The 20,793-nt window shown below is 47.6% G+C and overlaps 1 protein-coding gene across 1 annotated transcript in view; it reads left to right on the top strand.

Moving 5' to 3' along the window:
- HUNK (hormonally up-regulated Neu-associated kinase) overlaps positions 1-20,793 on the top strand; it is a 113,569-nt gene that overhangs the window by 29,733 nt on the left and 63,043 nt on the right. The window contains exon 2 of the mRNA XM_022567894.2: positions 17,489-17,781. Coding sequence (XP_022423602.2) covers positions 17,489-17,781 — 293 coding nt within the window. The remainder of the gene's footprint in view (positions 1-17,488; positions 17,782-20,793) is intronic.

Below are 20,793 nucleotides of genomic sequence, written 5' to 3'. Positions count from 1 at the left end.
TACACTGTGAGCACTTCTCCCACGGGAAGGAATTGGTAGCCCTCTTGGAGAGAGCTTTCGAGGTGTCCGAGTTAAGGTCCCAGCATCAGCTTTCGAGGTGTCCGAGTTAAGGTCCCAGCATCAATCACATCTGTGTTTAGCTAATGTTGAAACTTGTCACTTGCCCTTTTCGGTTCACACTGTCCCACCTGTACGATTTCTTTCTCTGTTCACCAAGTGCTGTGCTCCTGTGGGTGACTGAGCTACTGCCCGTTTGCTAAGACAGTTAGTGTAGGATGTCTTATGAAGCAGTGGGAAGATGTAGAGGTTTGGGAATTAGGCTTTTTAAGTGACTAATGTGGATAGGAAAATAAGTTGTTTTTGTTTTTCTTGGTTACATAGAATTACCTGATTCAGCTGTTTACAGTAATCAAATAATCCACTGGGTAGTCCAGCTCAGGCTCCAACTCAGATCCAATGGCCCCTCTACATGGCAAGAAGAGCTTAGCTGTGGGTTGAGAGTCAAATTCAGGCTGTACCAGATCCCAGCTGGGTGACGTGTGAGCAAGTTTCTTAATCTGTGTAAAACAAGCGTTTCCCCTCTGGTAAAAAGGGGAAAAAGGGACTTCCCTGGTGGTCCATTGGTTAAGAGTCTGCACTTCCATTGCAGGGGGCACGGGTTCCATCCCCGGTTTGGGGAACTAAGATCCCGCGTGCCATGCGGTGTGGCCAAAAAAAAAAAAAAAAAAAGGAAAATAATAGGATCTATGGGAGTTACATGAGACAATGCATGTAAAACGTCTTGCAGAGTCTTGCTTGGCAAGTACTTAATAAATAGGACTAGTCCCAGTCTGAGCTTTCTATGGCTTGGTGACTGTGGTCTACGCGTGTACTTTTTAATTTGTTTTCGCACTATGCAGTTGACAAAGAAATGGCGATTGCCCAAACACCTCGTTAGTTTTATGCTTACAGACAGCTCAGCTAGACGAGGTACATCGCTACACGGATCCCTAGCCGCTCTGAATATCTGCATAGCTTCAGTTATCCAGACAGTTGCCTACGTTGATTGATTGACCGAGTTATCTGGACCACAGAGACCCAATCCTAATTACAACATGAATTTTTTTTTTTTCTTTTTTTTTGTGGTACGCGGGCCTCTCACTGTTGTGGCCTCTCCCGTTGCGGAGCACAGGCTCCGGACGCGCAGGCTCAGCGGCCATGGCTCACGGACCCAGCCGCTCCGCGGCATGTGGGATCATCCCGGACCGGGGCACAAACCCGTGTCCCCTGCATCGGCAGGCGGACCCCCAAACACTGCACCACCAGGGAAGCCCTGACTGGTGTGTTTAAAAGAAGAGGAGGTTAGGACACAGGCATGTACAGAGGGAGGACCACGTGAAGACTCAGGTAGAAGACAGCCGTCCACAAGCCAAGGAGAGAGGCCTCACAAGAAACCAACCCTGTTGACACCTTGATCTCGGATTTTTAGCCTCTAGGACTGTGAGAAAATAAATTTCTGTTGTTGAAGCCGCCCAATCTGATGGCATTTGTTACGGCAGCCCTTGCAAACGAATACACTGGGAGACGTTAATTAAAATGATTGAAAGAACAACCTGTATTAAAACGAAAAAAGAATCAAGTACTGGAGCATTCTGGTTTCGCCCAGGCCCTCTCCACGCAGCCTGCTGCACCCTGTGCACAAGTGCCTGTGAACACTCGTACACTGCCTGCCGAGCCCCTTTGTTATCAGCTTGTGAATTCCTGGCCCTTCCTAAAAGCCATTATCTGCTGTCAGTGGAAGCGGAGCTTTCAGGATTCCCAGCAAATGGAAGAGAGACCGGGAGGATTTATGGTGTCATTTCAGGAACACAAATTCTCCTTTCACACAGACTGACACCATAAATGGATGTGTATAAATCAGAGCAAGAGTGGAAAAAAGACCTAGTTTTCGCGTTCTGAAGAGCACAGGCACTGGGGCGAGGCCTGTTGTTTAACGCGTGATTTACGCGGAGAGGAAGGAAGCTTTGTGTGCATGTGGCGCGGGGAAGCCATTGCAGACACTGATTGAGGACCTCGTGTGAAAGGGCAGCAGCCGTCCCGGGCGCTGGAGACGGGAGGGCTGATAAGGATTCCTGTGCTCGGTGGGTGCACAACTATTATTTTGACTTTCTTTTTCTGGAACCACCGCATTTCTCCCTCCCCCGGGCCTTTGCCCTCCCTCATTTTCTGGGGGCTGGTGAACTCTTTTCCACCTAGAGCAGTACGTCCCTCTTCTTGAAGGCTTCCATGAGACGCCCCCCTCTGCCCCTGCAGTCTACCCTTCCTTCCTTCCTTCCTCCTTTCCTCCCTCCCTCTTTTCTTTCCTTCCTTCCTCCCTCCCATCCTTCCTTCCTCCCTCCCTCCCTTCCTCCCATCCTTCCTTCTTTCCTTCCATCCTTCTTCCTTCCATCTTTCCTTCCTTCCTTTTTTCCTCCCTCCCTTCCTTCCTCCCTCTCTCCCTTCTTTCCTTCCTTCCTTCCATCCTTCTTCCTTCCATCTTTCCTTCCTTCCTTTTTTCCTCCCTCCCTTCCTTCCTCCCTCTCTCCCTCCTTTCCTCCCTCCCTCTTTTCTTTCCTTCCTTCCTCCCTCCCATCCTTCCTCCCTTCCTCCCTCCCTTCCTTCCTTCCATCCTTCTTCCTTCCATCTTTCCTTCCTTCCTTTTTTCCTCCCTCCCTTCCTTCCTCCCTCTCTCCCTCCTTTCCTCCCTCCCTCTTTTCTTTCCTTCCTTCCTCCCTCCCATCCTTCCTCCCTTCCTCCCTCCCTTCCTTCCTTCCATCCTTCTTCCTTCCTCCTTTCCTCCCTCCCTCTTTTCTTTCCTTCCTTCCTTTTTTCCTCCCTCCCTTCCTTCCTCCCTCTCTCCCTTCTTTCCTTCCTTCCTTCCATCCTTCTTCCTTCCTCCCTTCCTCCCTCCCTTCCTTCCTTCCTCCCTTCCTCCCTCCCTTCCTTCCTTCCATCCTTCTTCCTTCCATCTTTCCTTCCTCCCTCCCTTCCTCCCTCCCTCCCTCCCTCCCTCCCTTCCTCCCTTCCTCCCTCCCTTCCTTCCTCCTTCCATCCTTCTTCCTTCCATCCTTCCTCCCTCCCTCCCTTCCTTCCTCCCTTCCTCCCTTCCTTCCTTCCATCCTTCTTCCTTCCATCCTCCCTCCCTCCCTCCCTCCCTCCCTTCCTTCCTCCCTCCCTCCTCCCTTCCTTCCTCCCTCCCTCCCTTCCTTCCTCCCTTCCTCCCTTCCTTCCTTCCATCCTTCTTCCTTCCATCCTTCTTCCTTCCTCCCTTCCTCCCTCCCTTCCTTCCTTCCATCCTTCTTCCTTCCATCTTTCCTTCCTCCCTCCCTTCCTCCCTCCCTCCCTCCCTCCCTCCCTCCCTCCCTCCCTCCCTTCCTTCCATCTTTCCTTCCCCCTCCCTCCCTCCCTCCCTCCCTCCCTCCCTTCCTTCCTCCCTCCCTCCCTCCCTTCCTTCCTTCCTCCCTTCCTCCCTCCCTTCCTCCCTTCCTCTCCTCCCTCCCTCCCTCCCTCCCTCCCTCCCTTCCTTCCATCCTTCCTTCCTCCCTCCCTCCCTCCCTCCCTCCCTCCCTTCCTTCCTCCCTCCCTCCCTCCCTCCCTCCCTCCCTCCCTCCCTCCCTTCCTTCCTCCCTTCCTCCCTCCCTTCCTCCCATCCTCCCTCCCTCCCTCCCTTCCTCCCTCCCTTCCTCCCATCCTCCCTCCCTCCCTCCCTCCCATCCTCCCTCCCTCCCTCCCTCCCTCCCTCCCTCCCTCCCTCCCTCCCCATTAGCACGGTGTGATTAGAGCAGTAATATCCTTATCCCACTGTGTTGTCACCATTGTTTGCTCAGTTTTAACTCAACTAATGAACAGTCACTATGTGCCGAGCACTTTACGTGGCGTATCCCGGCCACCACCATCACCCCCAGTTTACCGATCAACAATCTGAGGTTTACTGAGGTTAAGTTTCTTGCCTGCGATTTCTCAGTTCTGGAGATTGACCTTGGTTTGGCTCCAAAATGTGTGATTTTATTCTCGCTACAAATCTGTGTGATTGGCGTTCTCCTACACAATGTGCAGATGAAGACCAAGGAGCATCTCTTCATTCCTTTCTTCATTCACCAGGCTTTTTTGTTGAGTTCTCTGTCTCAGGCAGACAGCGTGCTGGGTCCTGTGCTCAGAGGGTGAGTGACTTGGTCCAAGTCATGGAACCAGGACTGCCTGTCTAACCCTGGCCACTCTCCACGTCTGCCTGTGGAACACTGGAAGTGTGCCTGGTCTGAACTGAGATGTGTCGTGAGTGTAAAATCCACATCAGACGTCAGAGACTTAGTATGAAAAAGAAAGTGTAAAACAGATTGTTAAGCATTATTCACAATATGGAAACAAAGTAAATATCTGTTGGATGGGTGGACAAAGAAAGTGTGGCATATATATAATAGGATATTATGTAATCACGAGGCAGAAGAAACTCCTGCCATTTGTGACAATATGGATAAACCTGGAGCACATTATGCTAAGTAAAATAAACCAAACACAGAAAAACAAATATTGCGTGATCTCACTTATAGGGAATCTTGAAAAATCAAACCCATGGAAGCAAAGAGTAGAAAGGTGATTACCAAAGGGGGGGGGGTCACAGATAGCTGTTGCTTAAAGAATAAGGAGCTTCGCTTTTGCAAGATGAAAAGAGTTCTGGAGATGGGTGGTGGTGCACAACAATAGGAATGTACTTGATGCCACTGAATGGTGTACTTAATACTTCTTGATTTAAACTACAATGAGGAATCACCTCACACCGGTCAGAATGGCCATCATCAAAAAATCTACAAACAGTAAATGCTGGAGAGGGTGTGGAGAAAAGGGAAGCCTCTTGCACTGTTGGTGGAAATGTAGATTGATACAGCCACTATGGAGAACAGTATGGAGGTTCCTTAAAAACTGAAAAGAGAATTACCATACGACCCAGCAATCCCACTACTGGGCATATACCCTGAGAAAACCATAATTCAAAAAGAGTCATGTACCACAGTGTTCATTGCAGCTCTATTTACAATAGCCAGGACATGGAAGCAACCTAAGTGTCCATCGACAGATGAATGGATAAAGAAGATGTGGCACACATATACAATGGAATATTACTCAGCCATAAAAAGAAACGAAATTGAGTTATTTGTAGTGAGATGGATGGACCTAGAGTCTGTCATACAGAGTGAAGTTAGTCAGAAAGAGAAAAACAAATACTGTATGCTAACACATATATATGGAATCTAAAAAAAAAAAAAAAAGAAAAGAGGTTCTGAAGAAACTAAGGGCGGGACAGGAATAAAGACGCAGATGTAGAGAATGGACTTGAGGACATGGGGAGGGGGAAGGGAAACTGGGACAAAGTGAGAGAGTGGCATGGACATATATACACTACCAAATGTAAAATAGCTAGCTAGTGGGAAGCAGCCACATAGCACAGGGAGATCAGCTCGGTGCTTTGTGACCACCTGGAGGGGTGGGATAGGGAGGGTGGGAGGGAGACTTAAGAGGGAGGAGATATGGGGATATATGTATACAGATAGCTGATTCACTTCGTTGTACAGAAGAAACTAACACAACATTGTAAAGCAACTATACTCCAATAAAGATGTTAAAAAAATAATGCTTGATTTTATATTAGGTGTCTTTTATCAAAATAAAAATAAATAATAAAGAACAAACAAAAACTTCATGACTATATGTCTCACTATGACTATTATGTGAAACCCTTTAAAGAATGAAAATGTCATTTGGCTGACAGCAGTCGGGCTAAATGAAAGTTGATAGAATGTAAGCTAGTCAAAATTTTGCTCAAAAAAATAAATATGCGGAGGGGGAGGTAAGGGGGCGTGGTGGCTTGTGCCAGATCATGAAGGAGTTTTAATTTCTCCTCAAGGGATCGAGTTTCTTTTAAAAGTTTCTGAGCACAGAAGATGATCATAACCATCCTTAGAAAGAAACCTCTGATGCCTCAGTGTGTAGAGAAGGAAGAAGGTGGAGACCTGAGGGAGCGCCAGGAAGCCCTTAGGAGGCTGGGTCAGCTGCAGTGGGGGTGGCGAGGAAGGAAACTTCCAGAAGAGACTTGGTGACTGTTTGCCACGGGAATTGGGGGCTGGGGGGGGGGAGAAGGAGAGGGAGTCAAGTGCTCAGCCAATAGGTGGGGATGGTGATGGCCTCAGTGAGGGGAGCACAGAGAGCGATTCACTCAGAGGAGGAGCATGGCGGGTATGATCTTGGAGAGGCTGTGATGGGAGGGTTGGATGCCGGCTCTCCGTGTGGGTGTCCCGCGGGCAGCCGGGAGTTGCTGTTTCCAGCCAGTTGACATTGATGGCTGGCGAGGGGTAGTCAAGCCTAACCATCCCATTATCTTTTGGATTCCACGGATCGATTTGCTTCTAGATGATGTAATTTGTGGCTTCCTCCATATTGGCCCCGAGTTACATTCTGGGTTATTAAAAAGTGGGGCGGAGTTAGAATTGGAGCAGGAAGAGGCTCCTGGGGGGATCGGAGTTGAAAAGTATTTGAGACAAATGGACATTCAGTTTTTTAACCAATATATTTATCGATTTAATATATTTGGTGCTTTCGGAGCCAGGCACTGTGGGGAATACCAAGATGAATTACCCATGGTCTTAAAAAGCTTGTAATCTGTTACTGAGCTGGGGCTTTTTGACCCTTTTCCAAAACCAGGGAGAAATGATTCTAGCACTACCTGTTTTAATTCATCATTTAATTCTCATCTCCCCATAGGATTCATGAGCTTTGGTGAATTCCAGCTGGGCAGGGAATTGGGGGTTACTTTTATCCTTGTGGATAATAAATACATTCTGACGACAGATGAGGCATGCATATTCTAACTAAGTAGGCGGGCTTTTGATAGGAATTCCAACAACTGCACAACTACTGCCCTTTGTGGGCAGCCTGGCCGGTCTACATAGCTCTCTCAAAATTCTGTGCTTTGCATTTTTCCTCCTTGCAGGAACCAGTTTCTGGTTTCCCACCCACGGGATGTTTCTAGGGTGTCAGGACGTGATTTGCTTTCTCAATCGGAGCTGGAGTCAGGGCACAGGGAACCCCGGTGATGGTGGCTTCAGAACTTCCCAGGGTCGGTGTGGTAGGGTCTCCCAGCCCTGTACTGCGAGCTGGATTCTGCTCACATCTGCCCAGCACTGACTTCTGCTCTCATCACCGAGATCAGCCCTAATGAGCTCTGTTGTTTAAACTGGGGAAAGAAACTTTCCCCCCTCATTTCCACAAAGACAGCCGGCGGGGAGCCAGGGGTCAGAGCTGTTGTGCTCTGTGACATAAATAGCAGTAATTAATGGGCCCTCATAAAAGAGCGATTTGTGTGTGCTGTCCAGCATCATTCCTCTGTGAATTGGAGCTACCCTGAAATTAATTATAAAGCCAGCAGGGGATATTTTCTGCTTTCTGTTAAGTAAGTATCCTCCACACAGGCACACTCTCTACTCCAATGCATTTACACATACACTGTTTCTACGGGAAAAAGGCGTGAAACCAATTTATTTTCAAATCTTCCCACTGGGTCACGCTAATCACCACAGTTTTCAGCCCTTTTACACCGAATTCAGGCTTGGGCTAGAGCCTCAGAGTCCCCAGTCCCTTGCTGTTTTCTTCATGGCTTTTGGGATGTCCCCTCCAGCTCACCCTTGCTTAACTCACTTCAGCCAGCATGGATATTATTGTTGTAATGAGATCTACAGAGCAAGCCATCCTATCATCACTGATAACTTTCATGAAGATTCTGTATTAGTCTGCTCAGGCTGCCCTAACAAAATACCACAGCTAGGTAGCTTAAACAACAAATTTATTGTCTCGCAGTTCTGGAGGCTGGAAGTCCAAGATCAAGGTGTCAGCAGGTTAGATTTCTCTTGAGGCCTCTCTCCTCGGCTTCCAGATGGCCATCTTCTTGCTGTGTCCTTGCATGGCTTTTTCTCTCTGTGAGTGGATCCCTGGTGTCTCTTCCTCTTCTTACAAGGACACCAGTTTTATTGGATCAGGGCCCCACCCTTATGTCCTCATTTAACCTTAATTACCTCTGTAAAGAGCCATCTCCAAGTAGTCACATTGCGGGTTAGGTCTTTTAACATATGAATTTGAGGGGAGACACAATCTGGTCCATAACAGGTTCTGATATAGTTAATAGAATCTTTTTCTTCCAACTGCACTTGCATTCATTCATTCATTCAAGAAATATTTATTGAATGTTGTCTATGAGCCAGAGACGATTCTGGATGCTGAAAACATGACAGCAAAGGAGACAAAGAACTGTTTCTTCCCTCCTAGAGCTGTCATGGGTCAGGCAGATTCCACACTCAGTCAGTGAGTTCTATAGGATTTAAGAGGTGATGAACACTATGGGGACAAATAGACTGGATTGAGGGGAGGGTGAGTGCCAGGTGGGTGTGGCTGTAAATAGGTGGGTCACAGGAGCCTCTCTGAGTGGTGACGTCTTGGCAAGTCTTGGAGGTGAGGGAGAGAGTGTGTGGCCAGGGCGGGAATACACCTGTCACATTCGTGGAACTACAGGAAGGCCCGCAAGTGAGCAGAGGGAATGACAGGAGATGGGAGGGAGATGGGTGTTCAGGCGCTGTCAGGACTTTGGCTCTTTCTCTGGGAGAAATGGGGATTCTGGGTGCTTTTGGGTGGTCCTTGCCTTGGGGGAACTTTCCTGCCCCTCTAGATTAGCTGTTCTAGAGAAGGTGACAGATGGTTCAGACAAGTTTAGGAGGGAGAAAGGGTACATGGCAGGGGCACAAGCCAGAATAAGATGTTGGGGTAGGAGGGACTTAGTGGGCGCGAGGGGGAAGAATGAGGCTGCTTCTGTGGTGGACACCAGGTCCCCAGACGGCACACTTCACCGCTGGTCATGGGTGTCCTCCAGCACCCCTTCTCCTTGGTGACTTCTCCCAGCTCTCAGCCAGACTCTCAGGAAGTAAGAAACTGCTTTCTGCAGCAGGATGGCTGGGCAGCTCCAGTCCACACGTGGTGAGCAGGGGACCACAATCCACCGCCTTTAGCTTAGCAGGGTTTCTGAATTTCTCTGTCTGCTCTGGTTCACCCAGAGAGGGTCACCAAGGATACTGTTTGTTCCATGTCATCTAATCTGTTTTCTAGTGTGGGCATTTAGGGTACATCGTCTGGCTTCTATCCGGGAATCCACAGAGCTCACATGTAAGTGTGAAGGACCGGAGCCATCCATCCATCTTCCCTCTCCCCCACCCTCCCTTTCTCCCTTCCTCTCTCCTTAACCTGCACAATTGTTGGCTGTGTCATTGGTCCAGTACACGTTACTTGAGCTTCTTCTCTGTTCCTGACACTGCTCGGCACAGGTCGTGGAAGGGTGAGCACTGTTTGAAGTGACAACGGGGATTGAGGTTCTGGAAGAGTATTCTACGAAAAGGATGAGGCTTGAAGAAGGGTGATCGGCAGGGCTGATCCCCAAATCTGGGAGAATTTGATGCTGTGAAGGAGGAATGTCCTATTGGAGCCCAGTGGAAAAGCAGAACAGAGTAAGGGGATTATGAGTGTTGCCATGGGGGCGGGGCTGGAGGGCATGGGTGCAGCGCTAATTAGGCTGTTTAGGGAAGCCTCTGATGAGGTGACATCTCTCAAAAGGGGAAGGGAGTGTTTCCGCATCACAATCACGCACGAGCTGAAACCACTTCCACAGGTGGCATCACATTTTATAACCTTAATGGTTGAAGGGAAGGCTTTTGGTCTGCCTGTGTTGTAGCTTAGGAAGGGGAGGGCTCGAGCTGCCAGCTTACCCAAGGCAGGCATAGAGATGACCCCCAGCTCACCATCCTGACCCACTGTAGCAGACTGCTGGGACCTTTTGTTCTTTTTTTTTTTTTCTTTCTCTCACGTACTTGTCCTAAATGAGCCAAGCACAGTGTGGAAGCCAGGAACACAAAAGTGGGGAGGCTGGGCAAGTTCTGCCTTCCTGGAAATGACAGTGGAGGGTGTCCCACACCGTTAAGGGTGTGTGTGATGGGTGTGACAGCTGGGGAACTGCAGGGTGGCCCGAGCCAGTCTGGGATGGAGAAGCAAACTGTAATGTGAAGTTGGAGAGAGGAGTGGGAGTTGGGAGTTGGCCTGACCCAGACAGCCCTGTGTGGGAGGGAATCTCAGGCAGTGGTGGGCGGGGTTGGGAGACATCTGGGCGGGAGAGGATGGTGGTGCAGCAAGCAGCAGATGGAATGGGGGAAGAGGGGGGGTGGGGAGGTCTTAGCAGGTGGAGGTGACAGGCCCTGGTGATTAATTAGGTGGGGGACTAGCGGTGCGCTGGGTGCAGGAAGATGTACAGTTGGGGTGCAAGGACACCTGTGGAGGGAGGTGCTTCAGGCTGAGCTGGGGAGCCCCAGGGAGGACCAGGGGGAAGTGACGGGTTTGGAGAGCCAGTGGACCACCCAAATGGGAGGTGTCCCTGGGGCCGTCAGAGCTCGGGGAAGAGGCGTAAGTAGGATGGAGGTGTTGGGACTGGTCAGCATATGGACGGTTGTAGGAGTCCTGGAAGTGGAGGAGATGGACTGTACATCCCTAATGTGAGGAAGGATGCGGCCTGGGGCAGAACCTTGGGAAGACTGGGCTGGGAGGAAAAGCAGGAGACAAGGAGGGAGAGTGACCTTGTGGACTGGGTGGTCGAGAGGCACCGGGGACCCTGACGAGGGGAGTGATGGGGATGGAAGCAGGGTGGCAGGGGCTTCCTGGCTTCTCTTCCTGCACAGAACATGCAAATCCTAACAGTGGACACTTACCGAGGGCTTCCAGAAATGTTCCCGGTGCGCACCATCCTTCCTGGGTTTCCTCATTTATATCCCCAGCATCTCCACAAGATAGGTACTATTATCCCCCATCCGTTTTTTTTTTTTTTGTATTTTTTTTTGCGGTACGCGGGCCTCTCACTGTTGTGGCCTCTCCCGTTGCGGAGCACAGGCTCCAGACGCGCAGGCTCAACGGCCATGGCTCACGGGCCCAGCCGCTCCGCGGCATGTGGGATCTTCCCAGACCGAGGCACAAACCTGTGTCCGCTGCACCGGCAGGCGGACTCTTAACCACTGCGCCACCAGGGAAGGGAAGCCCCGCCCCCCTCCGTTTTTTATAACAGCGAGGAAACTAAGGTCCAAGCTACCGGGTGGCAGAGGCAGGCTTTGAAGTCAGGGCACCCGACCTTGGAATCTGTATGTCTGGCTGCTGTGCCGTTCCACCCTCTGAACTGCCGGGGTGTGGAAAACTGGGGGAGGGCAGGAAAGGAACTATCAGATCTGACCCCAGTCCTTGGAGAATGGACGCTAGCCCTTGGTTCTTACAGTTACACTCTTCTGCATAGTAGAATTGTACGATGCTCGGGTGGTCCATTAGTCTGCTCGGGTGGCCATAACAAAAGACCACAGACTGGATGGCTTAAGTGACAGACGTTTATTTTCTCACAGTTGTGGAGGCAGGAAGTCCAAGATCAAGGTGCCAGTAGGGTTACTTCCTAGTGAGGCTTCTCTCCTTGGTTTGTAGATGGCCTTCCTCTTGCTGTGTCCTCACATGGCCTTTCCTCTGTGCATGTGTGGAGAGAGAGATCTCTGGTATCTCTTCCTTTTCTCATATGGACACCAATCCTATTAGATTAGGTCCCCACCCTTATGACCTCATTTAACCTTTTTACCTCCTAAAAGCCCTATCTCCAAATATAGTTACATTAGGGATTAAGGTTTCAACATGTGAATTTGGGGGTGGGGTGTGTGGGCAGAGACAGTTAAGCCCATGACAGATGGTCATTTTAAACCACTATAAAAAATCTGAATTATGGCCGCAAATGGGCCTGAAGATCCATATCTCTCTCATGGTGTACTCTTGGCATGTAGAACAGTGTCACGTATATTTTAGGTGGTTAATAAATGTTTGCTGAAGACGAAAAGATTCACTTGAGTTTAACATACAGTATTTATTAAGAAACCAAGATGTTCTGGAAAGGAAGCTCTTTTTGGCTAATTTCCATGTAAAAAGAAAATCCTGCTGATGACAGCCTCCTATTCCCTGTGCATTCTGATTATTTCAAACATCATGGTATAAAATTGCTTTAATTAAAGAAAGGCTGAACTTACACAGCATACATTGTACAATGGGTAAAACATATATATATATTTCTGTGATATTAAAGAGTAGTTTCTTTGATCGGTGTTTCCCTCCCTCTCCGTTGTATGGAAGATCCATCCATTTTGCATCTGCCTTTTCATTTTGGAGATCGGCTGTGTGAACAACCCTCGATGTGTTTCAGAGGAATGAATTTTAAAGGCAGTGAACGGTGATCCAGGATGAAGGGATGAATTTTAAATCCTGTTAACTCTGATCCTATGTAGACAGTCTCAACTAAGTCAATATTTAAAGAAGATGAGAGACTAGACTGATATTAAACCTCCTCCTTGGGATTTAAAAGCAACTCTATTCCAGAGAGTTCAAAACACTGAAATGAGATTCAGGCTTCTTTTTCTTTTTTTAAATATGCCAAAGCGACAGGTCAAGGAAGTGCACATTTTCTTCTTGGCTGAACTAAGCTTAAATGCTTTTCACCCTCTACAGGTTGCCTCAGTGAAAGTAAAATGATAATGATAATAAGAATGTCAATTTCAGGCGCTCTTACTATGTGCCAGACATTGTACTGAGTGCTTTATGTACGTTATCTTAGGTACCAATTGGTTTGTGGGAGTGTGTGCCGTGACTGCAGCCATGTGATTTTGTGCATCCCGCATTCTAAGTACAATTCTATATTGGAATTTTTCTCCTAATACGTCACAGGGGCCATTAAGCATGAATACCTTTCTGCAGCTGGCGCCTCTCCTGGAGAATTGGGATTCACGCGCTTTGGTCCCTCCTCCTTCCCGTGTGGGAGGGAGCCGTGCTTCCCATCCCTGCAGAGCGCTCTGCCACCTCTTCCTTTCCTTCCTCAGGATCCTTCCTTGCAGTCACTCCTTTCCTGTATCTTCTATTTCACTACCCCATAGCTGCCCTCTCCTCATCTTAGATCTACTCACTCTTTTTTTTTTCTTTTCTTGGCCTTGGAGGGTTTCCTTTTCTTTCGTATGAGCTTAGTTATTTAAAAGTTTGCTGATTTTATCCATCATTGATAGGTATTTTTTTGGCGGGAGCCTGGGGAGTGAGGTGGGGTGGGAGTTGCCATACTGTGAGAAGTGCAACTTCTTTTCTTTGGTGACGTTTGGTCTTCGTTGCTGCGCGCGGGCTTTCTCCAGTTGCGGCGAGCCGGGGCTACTCTTCATTGCGGTGCGCGGGCTTCTCACTGCGGTGGCTTCTCTTGCTGCGGAGCACGGGCTCTAGGTGCGCAGGCTTCAGTAGTTGTGGCACGCGGGCTCAGTAGCTGTGGCTCACGGGCTCTAGAGCACAGGCTCAGTAGTTGCGGTACACGGGCTTAGTTGCTCCGCGGCATGTGGGAACTTCCCAGACCAGGGCTCGAACCTGTGTCCCCTGCATTGGCAGGTGGATTCTTAACCACTACACCACCAGGGAAGTCACGGAAGTGCAACTTCTTAATAAGAAGTTGATGAGTGATCAGTTTCAGCTGTGGTATACTGGCGCTGTGTTAATCTCTCTCTACTAAGTTCCTAGCACCTTAAGACTTTGCTACTTACTCGGAAATATGGGGGCAATCTTTGAAAACGGCTTCCTCTGTAAAATTTCAGGAGGCTTTGCAACTTGGATCCATCGAAGGGTTGGAGTCTTCGTTTTATTGACCTTTCACAGCAAAAGTTCCTGTCCCAATGTGCTCAGGATGCAACTCAGAAACTCCCCTGACGCCCTCCCCTCCCCTCCCTCCCACACTCGAGGACCAGCTTGGGAGTTCCAGTGTGGTCCTGGGACTTGGGGCCTCAGTCAGTCTGTGCAGATTTAATTTTACTCTTTAAAACTCCCCTGACTAAAGCAGTTTATCTTTTTCAGCTAGAGGCCCATCATCACACTGGGCTCCCCCCGGGTAGAATTAGTGCCTGTAAATCTCTGATTACTGTCAAATTAAATTAGATGCCTCCCTTTGCTGATCATTGATCACTGCCTTTTCCTTAACTTCCAATTCAGTTTTTCCCTTTTCAGTTGTTACAGATGAAGTTGATTAAATGGTTTTGTGTAATCAAGAACGGATTACATTTTCAGTATTATCAATGCAGAGCTTATAAGTTTAAGGTTGCTTACAAGTAAGGGTGTTTAAAAATAGAGAGGGAGTTTATGGAAAACCTTCTCCAGGTGAGGCTGCCTAAGGGTTCAGGGTTTTCACTGAGGGACTCTCAGAAACAGTAGAACTTGGGAACCAAGATGGCAAATGATGGTGGAACAGACACCTGGTGTGTTAGTTTCCTGCTGTAATGCATTATCACACACTTGGTGGCTTAAACCAACAGAAATTCATTCTCTCACAGCTCTGGAGGCCAGAAGTCCAAAATCGATTTCATTGGGCCAAAATCAAGGTGTCGACAGGGCTATGCTCCCTCTGATGGCTCTAGGGGGAATCCGTCCTTTGCCTCTCCCGGCTTCTGGTGGGGCTGCATTATTCCTTGGCTTGTGGCTCATCCCTGCCATCTCTGCCCCGTTCGCCACTTCTCTGTGTATTCGTGTGAAATCTCCCACTGCCTCTATTTTATAAGGACGCTTGTGATGACATTTAGGGCCCACCCAGATAATCTAGGTGAATCTCATCTCAACATCCTTCACTTTTTCCAAATAAGGTCACTTTCACCTGGTCCACAGATGGGGCCTTAACGTCTTTGGGTGGCCATTATATAACCTACTCCAGGCAATTAAAGAGCTAAATAAATTATCCTAATAATAATTGTGTGCTCTGTTAAGAAAGGCAGATCGTTTTACTGCTGGGTTTTCAGACTACTTATTCAGAGTACATTTGAGGATTTCACTGCCAAAGAGTGTAATTTTTAAAACATTGCAACGTAGACTCGAGCAAAGACAGAATCTAATTGTACTTTCCAGCATTCCTCTTTCTCTCCACCTCCACAAGATGATGGATATATATTTGTATGTATATATATGTATACGTATGTGTTATACATATGTACACACAAATGAGTACAGTTTTTAAAGCTTTTAGTTTCATATATACTGGACTCGTAGGCCAAACTACAGCCCACTTCTGTGGGCTGACAGCACCAGCCTCTCATGGCCCAGGGACAGTACAGGCCCCCAGCTTGTCTGGTCCAATGGCTGATTGTCCCCTCTTAGTCATATCTTTGGTTTAAGGGCCTGAAAACCTCCATTAATATGGGTGAAGGTGGTCCAAAGATACACACTTCTGGTTATAAGTGCTGAGGATGTAATGTACAGCCTGGTGACTGCAGTTAACAATACTGTATATTTGAAAGTTGCTAATACTGAAGATCTTGATAGTTGTCATCACACACACACACAAATTTGTAACTGTGGTGATGGATGTTAACTAAACTCACTGTGGTGACCATTTCCCAGTATATACATATACCAAATCCTTATGTTGTACAAACTAATACAGTGTTATAGGTCAATTATATCGCAATTAAAAAAAAGCTTAAAAAAAGACTGTTCCCCAGAAGAGATAATAGATTAAGCTGTTACAGCTATTTTTGCTTCAATGGTTAAAAAAAAAGGTTCACTGATTTGCTCAGTTAGTGACCTGTTGTTCACTCATTGTTTATAAAGTGCTGTGTGTGGTGAGGGGGGAGCAGTCCCTGTTTTAAGGGAGGGGTAGGAGCTTTAAATGGTATCGCAGACAGTGGGTGTGGTGAGAGCATAAGGAAGGAGGGTTGAAGAGACTTCCTGGAAGGGAGGTGGGCCTGGAGTTAGCGTCTGCAGGACCAGGCGGATTTGAAGGGGTGAAGTGGGCTTGTGAGTGCAAGCTTGGAGAGTAGCAGAACGTGTGGTCTGGGCAGTGAGGAGACCCGCCCCGGGGAACTGGGAGTCGGGGCTGGACAGTGGCGGGGTTGATGGGGAGGGAGCTTCAGGGCTGGGCTGAGGCTGTGGACCTTGCTCTGTGGGCAGCAGGGAGCCGCCGAAGAGCTTTAAGCAAGAAATCAGAGTTCCAGACCCACTGATTTCGAGTATGAATTCAAGGGGCCAGGATGAGCATCGAGAAAAAGAGGTAGCACGCTGATGTCATAGTCTAGGCTAGTGGTGGATAGACTTTTATTTTATTTTATTACAAACTTCTGTCAAGAAAATAACGTTTGAGCCCCTTGCTGCAAACGTGTATCTACCTATCTATCATCTATCAATCATTTACTGATTGATCTATATCACACCTCTGCACATTGAGTGCATTATGAAGCCGTTAAAAAATATAATTACAAAAAAGGAAATAAATAGAAATGGAAGGTCCACTGTTTTTGTCCTGCAGCCCAGCGGCTTGGTAGCCTTGTATGAGAACATCCCTTGGGTTGCTGGAGTCTCACGTAGAGACAATGCGTCTGGGGCACTGCGAAACAAGGTCCTAAATGAACCCGACCTGGCATGGGAACAGAGAGGAAGGGAAAGTGAGGAAGGCAGTTAGCAGAAGTCATCGACATGATGTCCCTGGCTGGTCACATTAGAGAGGAGCGAAGACATAGTAAGAAAAGAAGAGGGCCAAACGGTGGTGTGTTTTAAGGCCGGGTGAGTGGATTGGTGACAGCCGTTGAAGGAAGGGAAAGTGGGGAAGGGTGCAGGCTTGGGCAGAAGGGACAATCTTCCCTTCCCCTCCCTCATGCCATCGTTACTTCCATTCTCCTTTCCCTAGCTCCCCCCTTCTCTCCCTTTATACAAAGCTGGAGGGTCCACACATGTGACATGTTGATTGTGGGGGAAGTGACCCAGGAGGGGCATCCAGTGGGCAGTTGAGATACCTCTCTGGACTTGGGGCCAAGAGATAACCTGTACAGTGATTCACAGGGAAAGAGGTAACCATTGGACAGAGGTAGCCTGGCCTGAGGTCCTGGTCCAGGGCAGAGAGAGGGTTGGGAGGAAGGGCAGGGGTGCCACATCACTGGGCGTTGCATCCCCCAGCTCCCTAAACACGCCCTAGAACTGAAGATGGGGCAGATTTGGTCGTTTCAGAAATGGAATCATGGGGGGACCCAACTTGGAGGGATGGTGGCGAGGCCGGAGAGGGAGCGGGGAGGGGCCCTTTGCTGGAGGAGAACTTGGTGTTTCACGCTGCGGAGAACCAAGTTCAACGCTGACTCTTCACGGAGGCTTCCGGACCACCGTTTGAGTTTGCGTGAGTAACTTTCATTCTCTTCCTTCATAATTGACTCTTTTGATCTTCGCTGATGTTACATCTTTCTTTCTCCCTTGATGCTATTTCAGATAAAGTTTTTCTCCTGGTACAGATGAGCAGCTATGTGTTTTCCTAGGGTTTTGTGAATAGTCAGGGAATAAACTTTGCCTGCAGTGTCTGACAACAGCCATATTCTTGGTGTCTCCTTAGGTGGCCATAAAAGTCATCGACAAGAAGAGAGCCAAAAAAGACACCTATGTCACCAAAAACCTTCGGCGAGAGGGGCAGATCCAGCAGATGATCCGCCACCCTAACATTACCCAGCTCCTTGATATCTTAGAGACAGAAAACAGCTACTACCTGGTCATGGAGCTGTGTCCTGGGGGCAACCTGATGCACAAGATATATGAGAAGAAGCGGCTGGAGGAACCCGAAGCCCGCAGATACATCAGGCAGCTCATCTCTGCGGTGGAGCACCTGCACCGGGCCGGGGTGGTCCACAGGTAAGGGCCACGCCATGATGCTGATCACCAGTTCTGTGCTGAGTGGACGGCACTGTGCTTCAGCGTGCTCCAAGCAAGGTTGAATCCTTGCAGCCTGTTTTACAATTCTTCTGAAGTTTTGTTTCATGGACTTGTTTTGTGAGTCGGGTTAATGCTAACATGAGGTTAAAAGAATAATGTTTGAAGTCAGAGTTGCCTGGGTTTGCATCCTGGCTCTCTCCTTTAATTGTTGTGTGCCCCTGGGCTAGTTAGTTACCTCTCTGAACCTCAGTTTCTTCTTCTGTAAAATGGGAATATTCATGATACTTATCTCATGGTTGGTATAAGGGGAAATGAGTTAATATACAGAAAGAGGGACTTCCCTGATGGTCCAGTGGTTAAAACTCCACTCTCCCAATGGAGGGGGCCTGGGTTCGATCCCTGGTCGGGGAACTAGATCCTGCATGCCACACGGCATGGCCAAAAAAAAAAAAAAAAAATTAAAGAAAAACTATACATATATGGAAAGAGCTTGGGACAGCGTTTGGTACATAGTAAGGGGCATGTTTAGTGTTGGCGGCTCATCATCATCATTATTATTATTTGCAAAGTAATGCGAACAGTTGCTCAGGTGCCTGAAAGAAGCATCAGTGTTAAGATGGCGTGAGATTGTTTTTCAGCAAGTGATGGTGCTTTCATCGTATTTGCTTTACATATGGTAGTTGCTTAATAGCTGTTTCACTCGATGGAATTGAATCACCGCGTGAAGTGTGAACTTGCCCTTGAAAGTTAGGCATGTTCTCCATAAGCCAAACCAACGTTGCAAATAATTATGAAAATCAAACTTTTTTTTGAAACAGCCTGTTCCTTCCTGAGGAGGAGCTTTGCAAGCAGACTGAGCGGAAACAGGATTCTTAGCAGTGTTGCCGTTGGTGGCGGGTGCTGACTTTTAGTGCTAGACTAAATAAGGTCAATACGATACAATAAAAAAACGAAAGTGCCCTCTTTCCCTCCCAAGAGAGTGTTGACTTCCCCAATAAATGCATAGTTCTTCCTTCATGGAGTTATAATTCATAATTACTCCGGGTTGTTGAGAAAAATTAGGGCTCATGTTTGATTCTCATTTACAAAAGCAAGATCAAGGAATTATATATATGTGCACACACATACGTTTAAAAGTTTTTGTATTGAGATACAACTCACATACCATAAAAGGCACCATTTTAAAGTGTACAATTCAGCCACTTTCAGTATATTCACAGAGTCATGCAACTATCACCACTGTCTAATTTTACAATATTTCCATCACCCCAAACAAGAAACCCTGTACCCATTGGCAGTCACCCTGTATTCCCAGCCCTCCCAGCAGCCCCCGGTAATAACCACCAATCTGCTTTCTGTCTCTATGAACTTGCCTATTCTGGACGTTTCATATAAATGGAAACAATATATGGTCTTTTATAAGTGGCTTCTTTCACTTAACTTAACCAATGGGATTGACACCAGGGGATGCTCTACCTTGTGTGCCTGAATCTGGGACACTGTGGGGAGGTCCCGGGCTCGGGAGGACACTGTGGGGAGGTCCCGGGCTCAGGGGCAGAGGGGTGGCACTGGGAGGAGGGAGCCAGCCTTGGCCAGGCCCCATTCAGGCACATCCTTTTCTCACTAAGGTAAGAAAACCTCTCCTTGTACATATTTTTAGTCACACACATGGTCACGAAATCACGATTCATTAGAACTCTTTGAGTTTCGATCAGCAAGGAAGGGAACATTCAGAAATTTTAAGTGAATAACGCTATTTTTGGCTCTTTCCAACAATACCCTTGTGTAACCTGCCGTGTCAGAGCTCTGCCGTTATTAGGAAAATGATGGTCGTAAGTGCTTCTGCTTCTGTCTTTGGTGACTAAGATGACAAAGGCAGAAACCTCAGGAATGAATCAGCTTGGGTTACCCACTCAGCTGATCACGGCAGAAGAACCCGGGGAAGAGCTTTGCAAGAGACTCAAGGTGTTATTACAAGGGTTTCGTGCTGTCAGAGATCAGATGTGCACCGAGCTTGGAGCTTTGAGGACAACAAAGGGAAAGCCAGCAAAGGCTGTGCATCGCTCGCTGGTCCCTCCCACAGGAAATTCTCAACAACCCTTTTAAAGTAATTTTAACAAAATCCAATCCCTCTCAGTGCAATTACTGTCAGAATGTCAAAGGAATGAATTTAATAATGTTTTGATAGCAAAGACGGTGTGCTTTTTCTCTCTCTGATCTCCAGCGTTCTACTTCCCCCCTCCCTGGAAATACATTCATCAGCCAATAGTGGCAAAGGCTCAGATCTTTTAAAGTTAGGGAAGATTGGAAATACAGGTGTTGTTTCGGAGGAGTTCTTTATTTGCTTCTCTAGAAATCATGTTAATGAGTGTCACCTATGCACACATGGGCATAGGTGATTAGGTGGTTGAGACAGCACCGGAAAATGTTTGTTTAGAATATATTCATGGGTGCCTGTACCTGGACTGTCTTGATTTTGAAAGGTTCTATACGTCTCATTTTTAGCAGCCGTAATCTGGCTGGTATTCTATATGCTGTAGCCTTTTTCAGTGGTGGAGAATCTTCTCCTTTACGCTATGGAGGTGGAGTGAATTTCGTAAATTATTCTGAGGTTAGATTTTTTCAAATGAGTAAGAGAGTTTAGATAGCATTTCAGAGATGTCCTGGAGTCCCTGGCGGGAAGAGTTCTGAGCAAACAGATTGGATCTTCCAAAAGGATTTAGGATGAATTTTGGTGGCTACATTATATGATTTAAAGGGATTTTGGTTATGTGTTAGAGGATGCTTTAAAAAGCACAGCTCCTGATGAGGCTGGTACTATATCGTCATGTCATCATCAACTTAATGCCTAGCAGAGCCCTCATTTCCTGTGAAATTAAATCTAAATATTTAATTATCTCTCCAGAACCATTTAAATATCATTTAAAGGAAGCAAATCTTTAAAAATCTTGTAACTATTACAAGTAGAAGGGAAAAAAGGAAACTAAACGT

Source organism: Delphinapterus leucas, chromosome 4 (assembly GCF_059928025.1).
Source record: "Delphinapterus leucas isolate spDelLeu-1000000601 "Yukka" chromosome 4, BTC_Dleu_Yukka2, whole genome shotgun sequence".
Taxonomy (NCBI): Eukaryota; Metazoa; Chordata; class Mammalia; order Artiodactyla; family Monodontidae; genus Delphinapterus; species Delphinapterus leucas.
The sequence above is the reverse complement of the archived record's forward strand: the minus strand, read 5'-3'. Positions and strand labels throughout refer to the sequence as shown.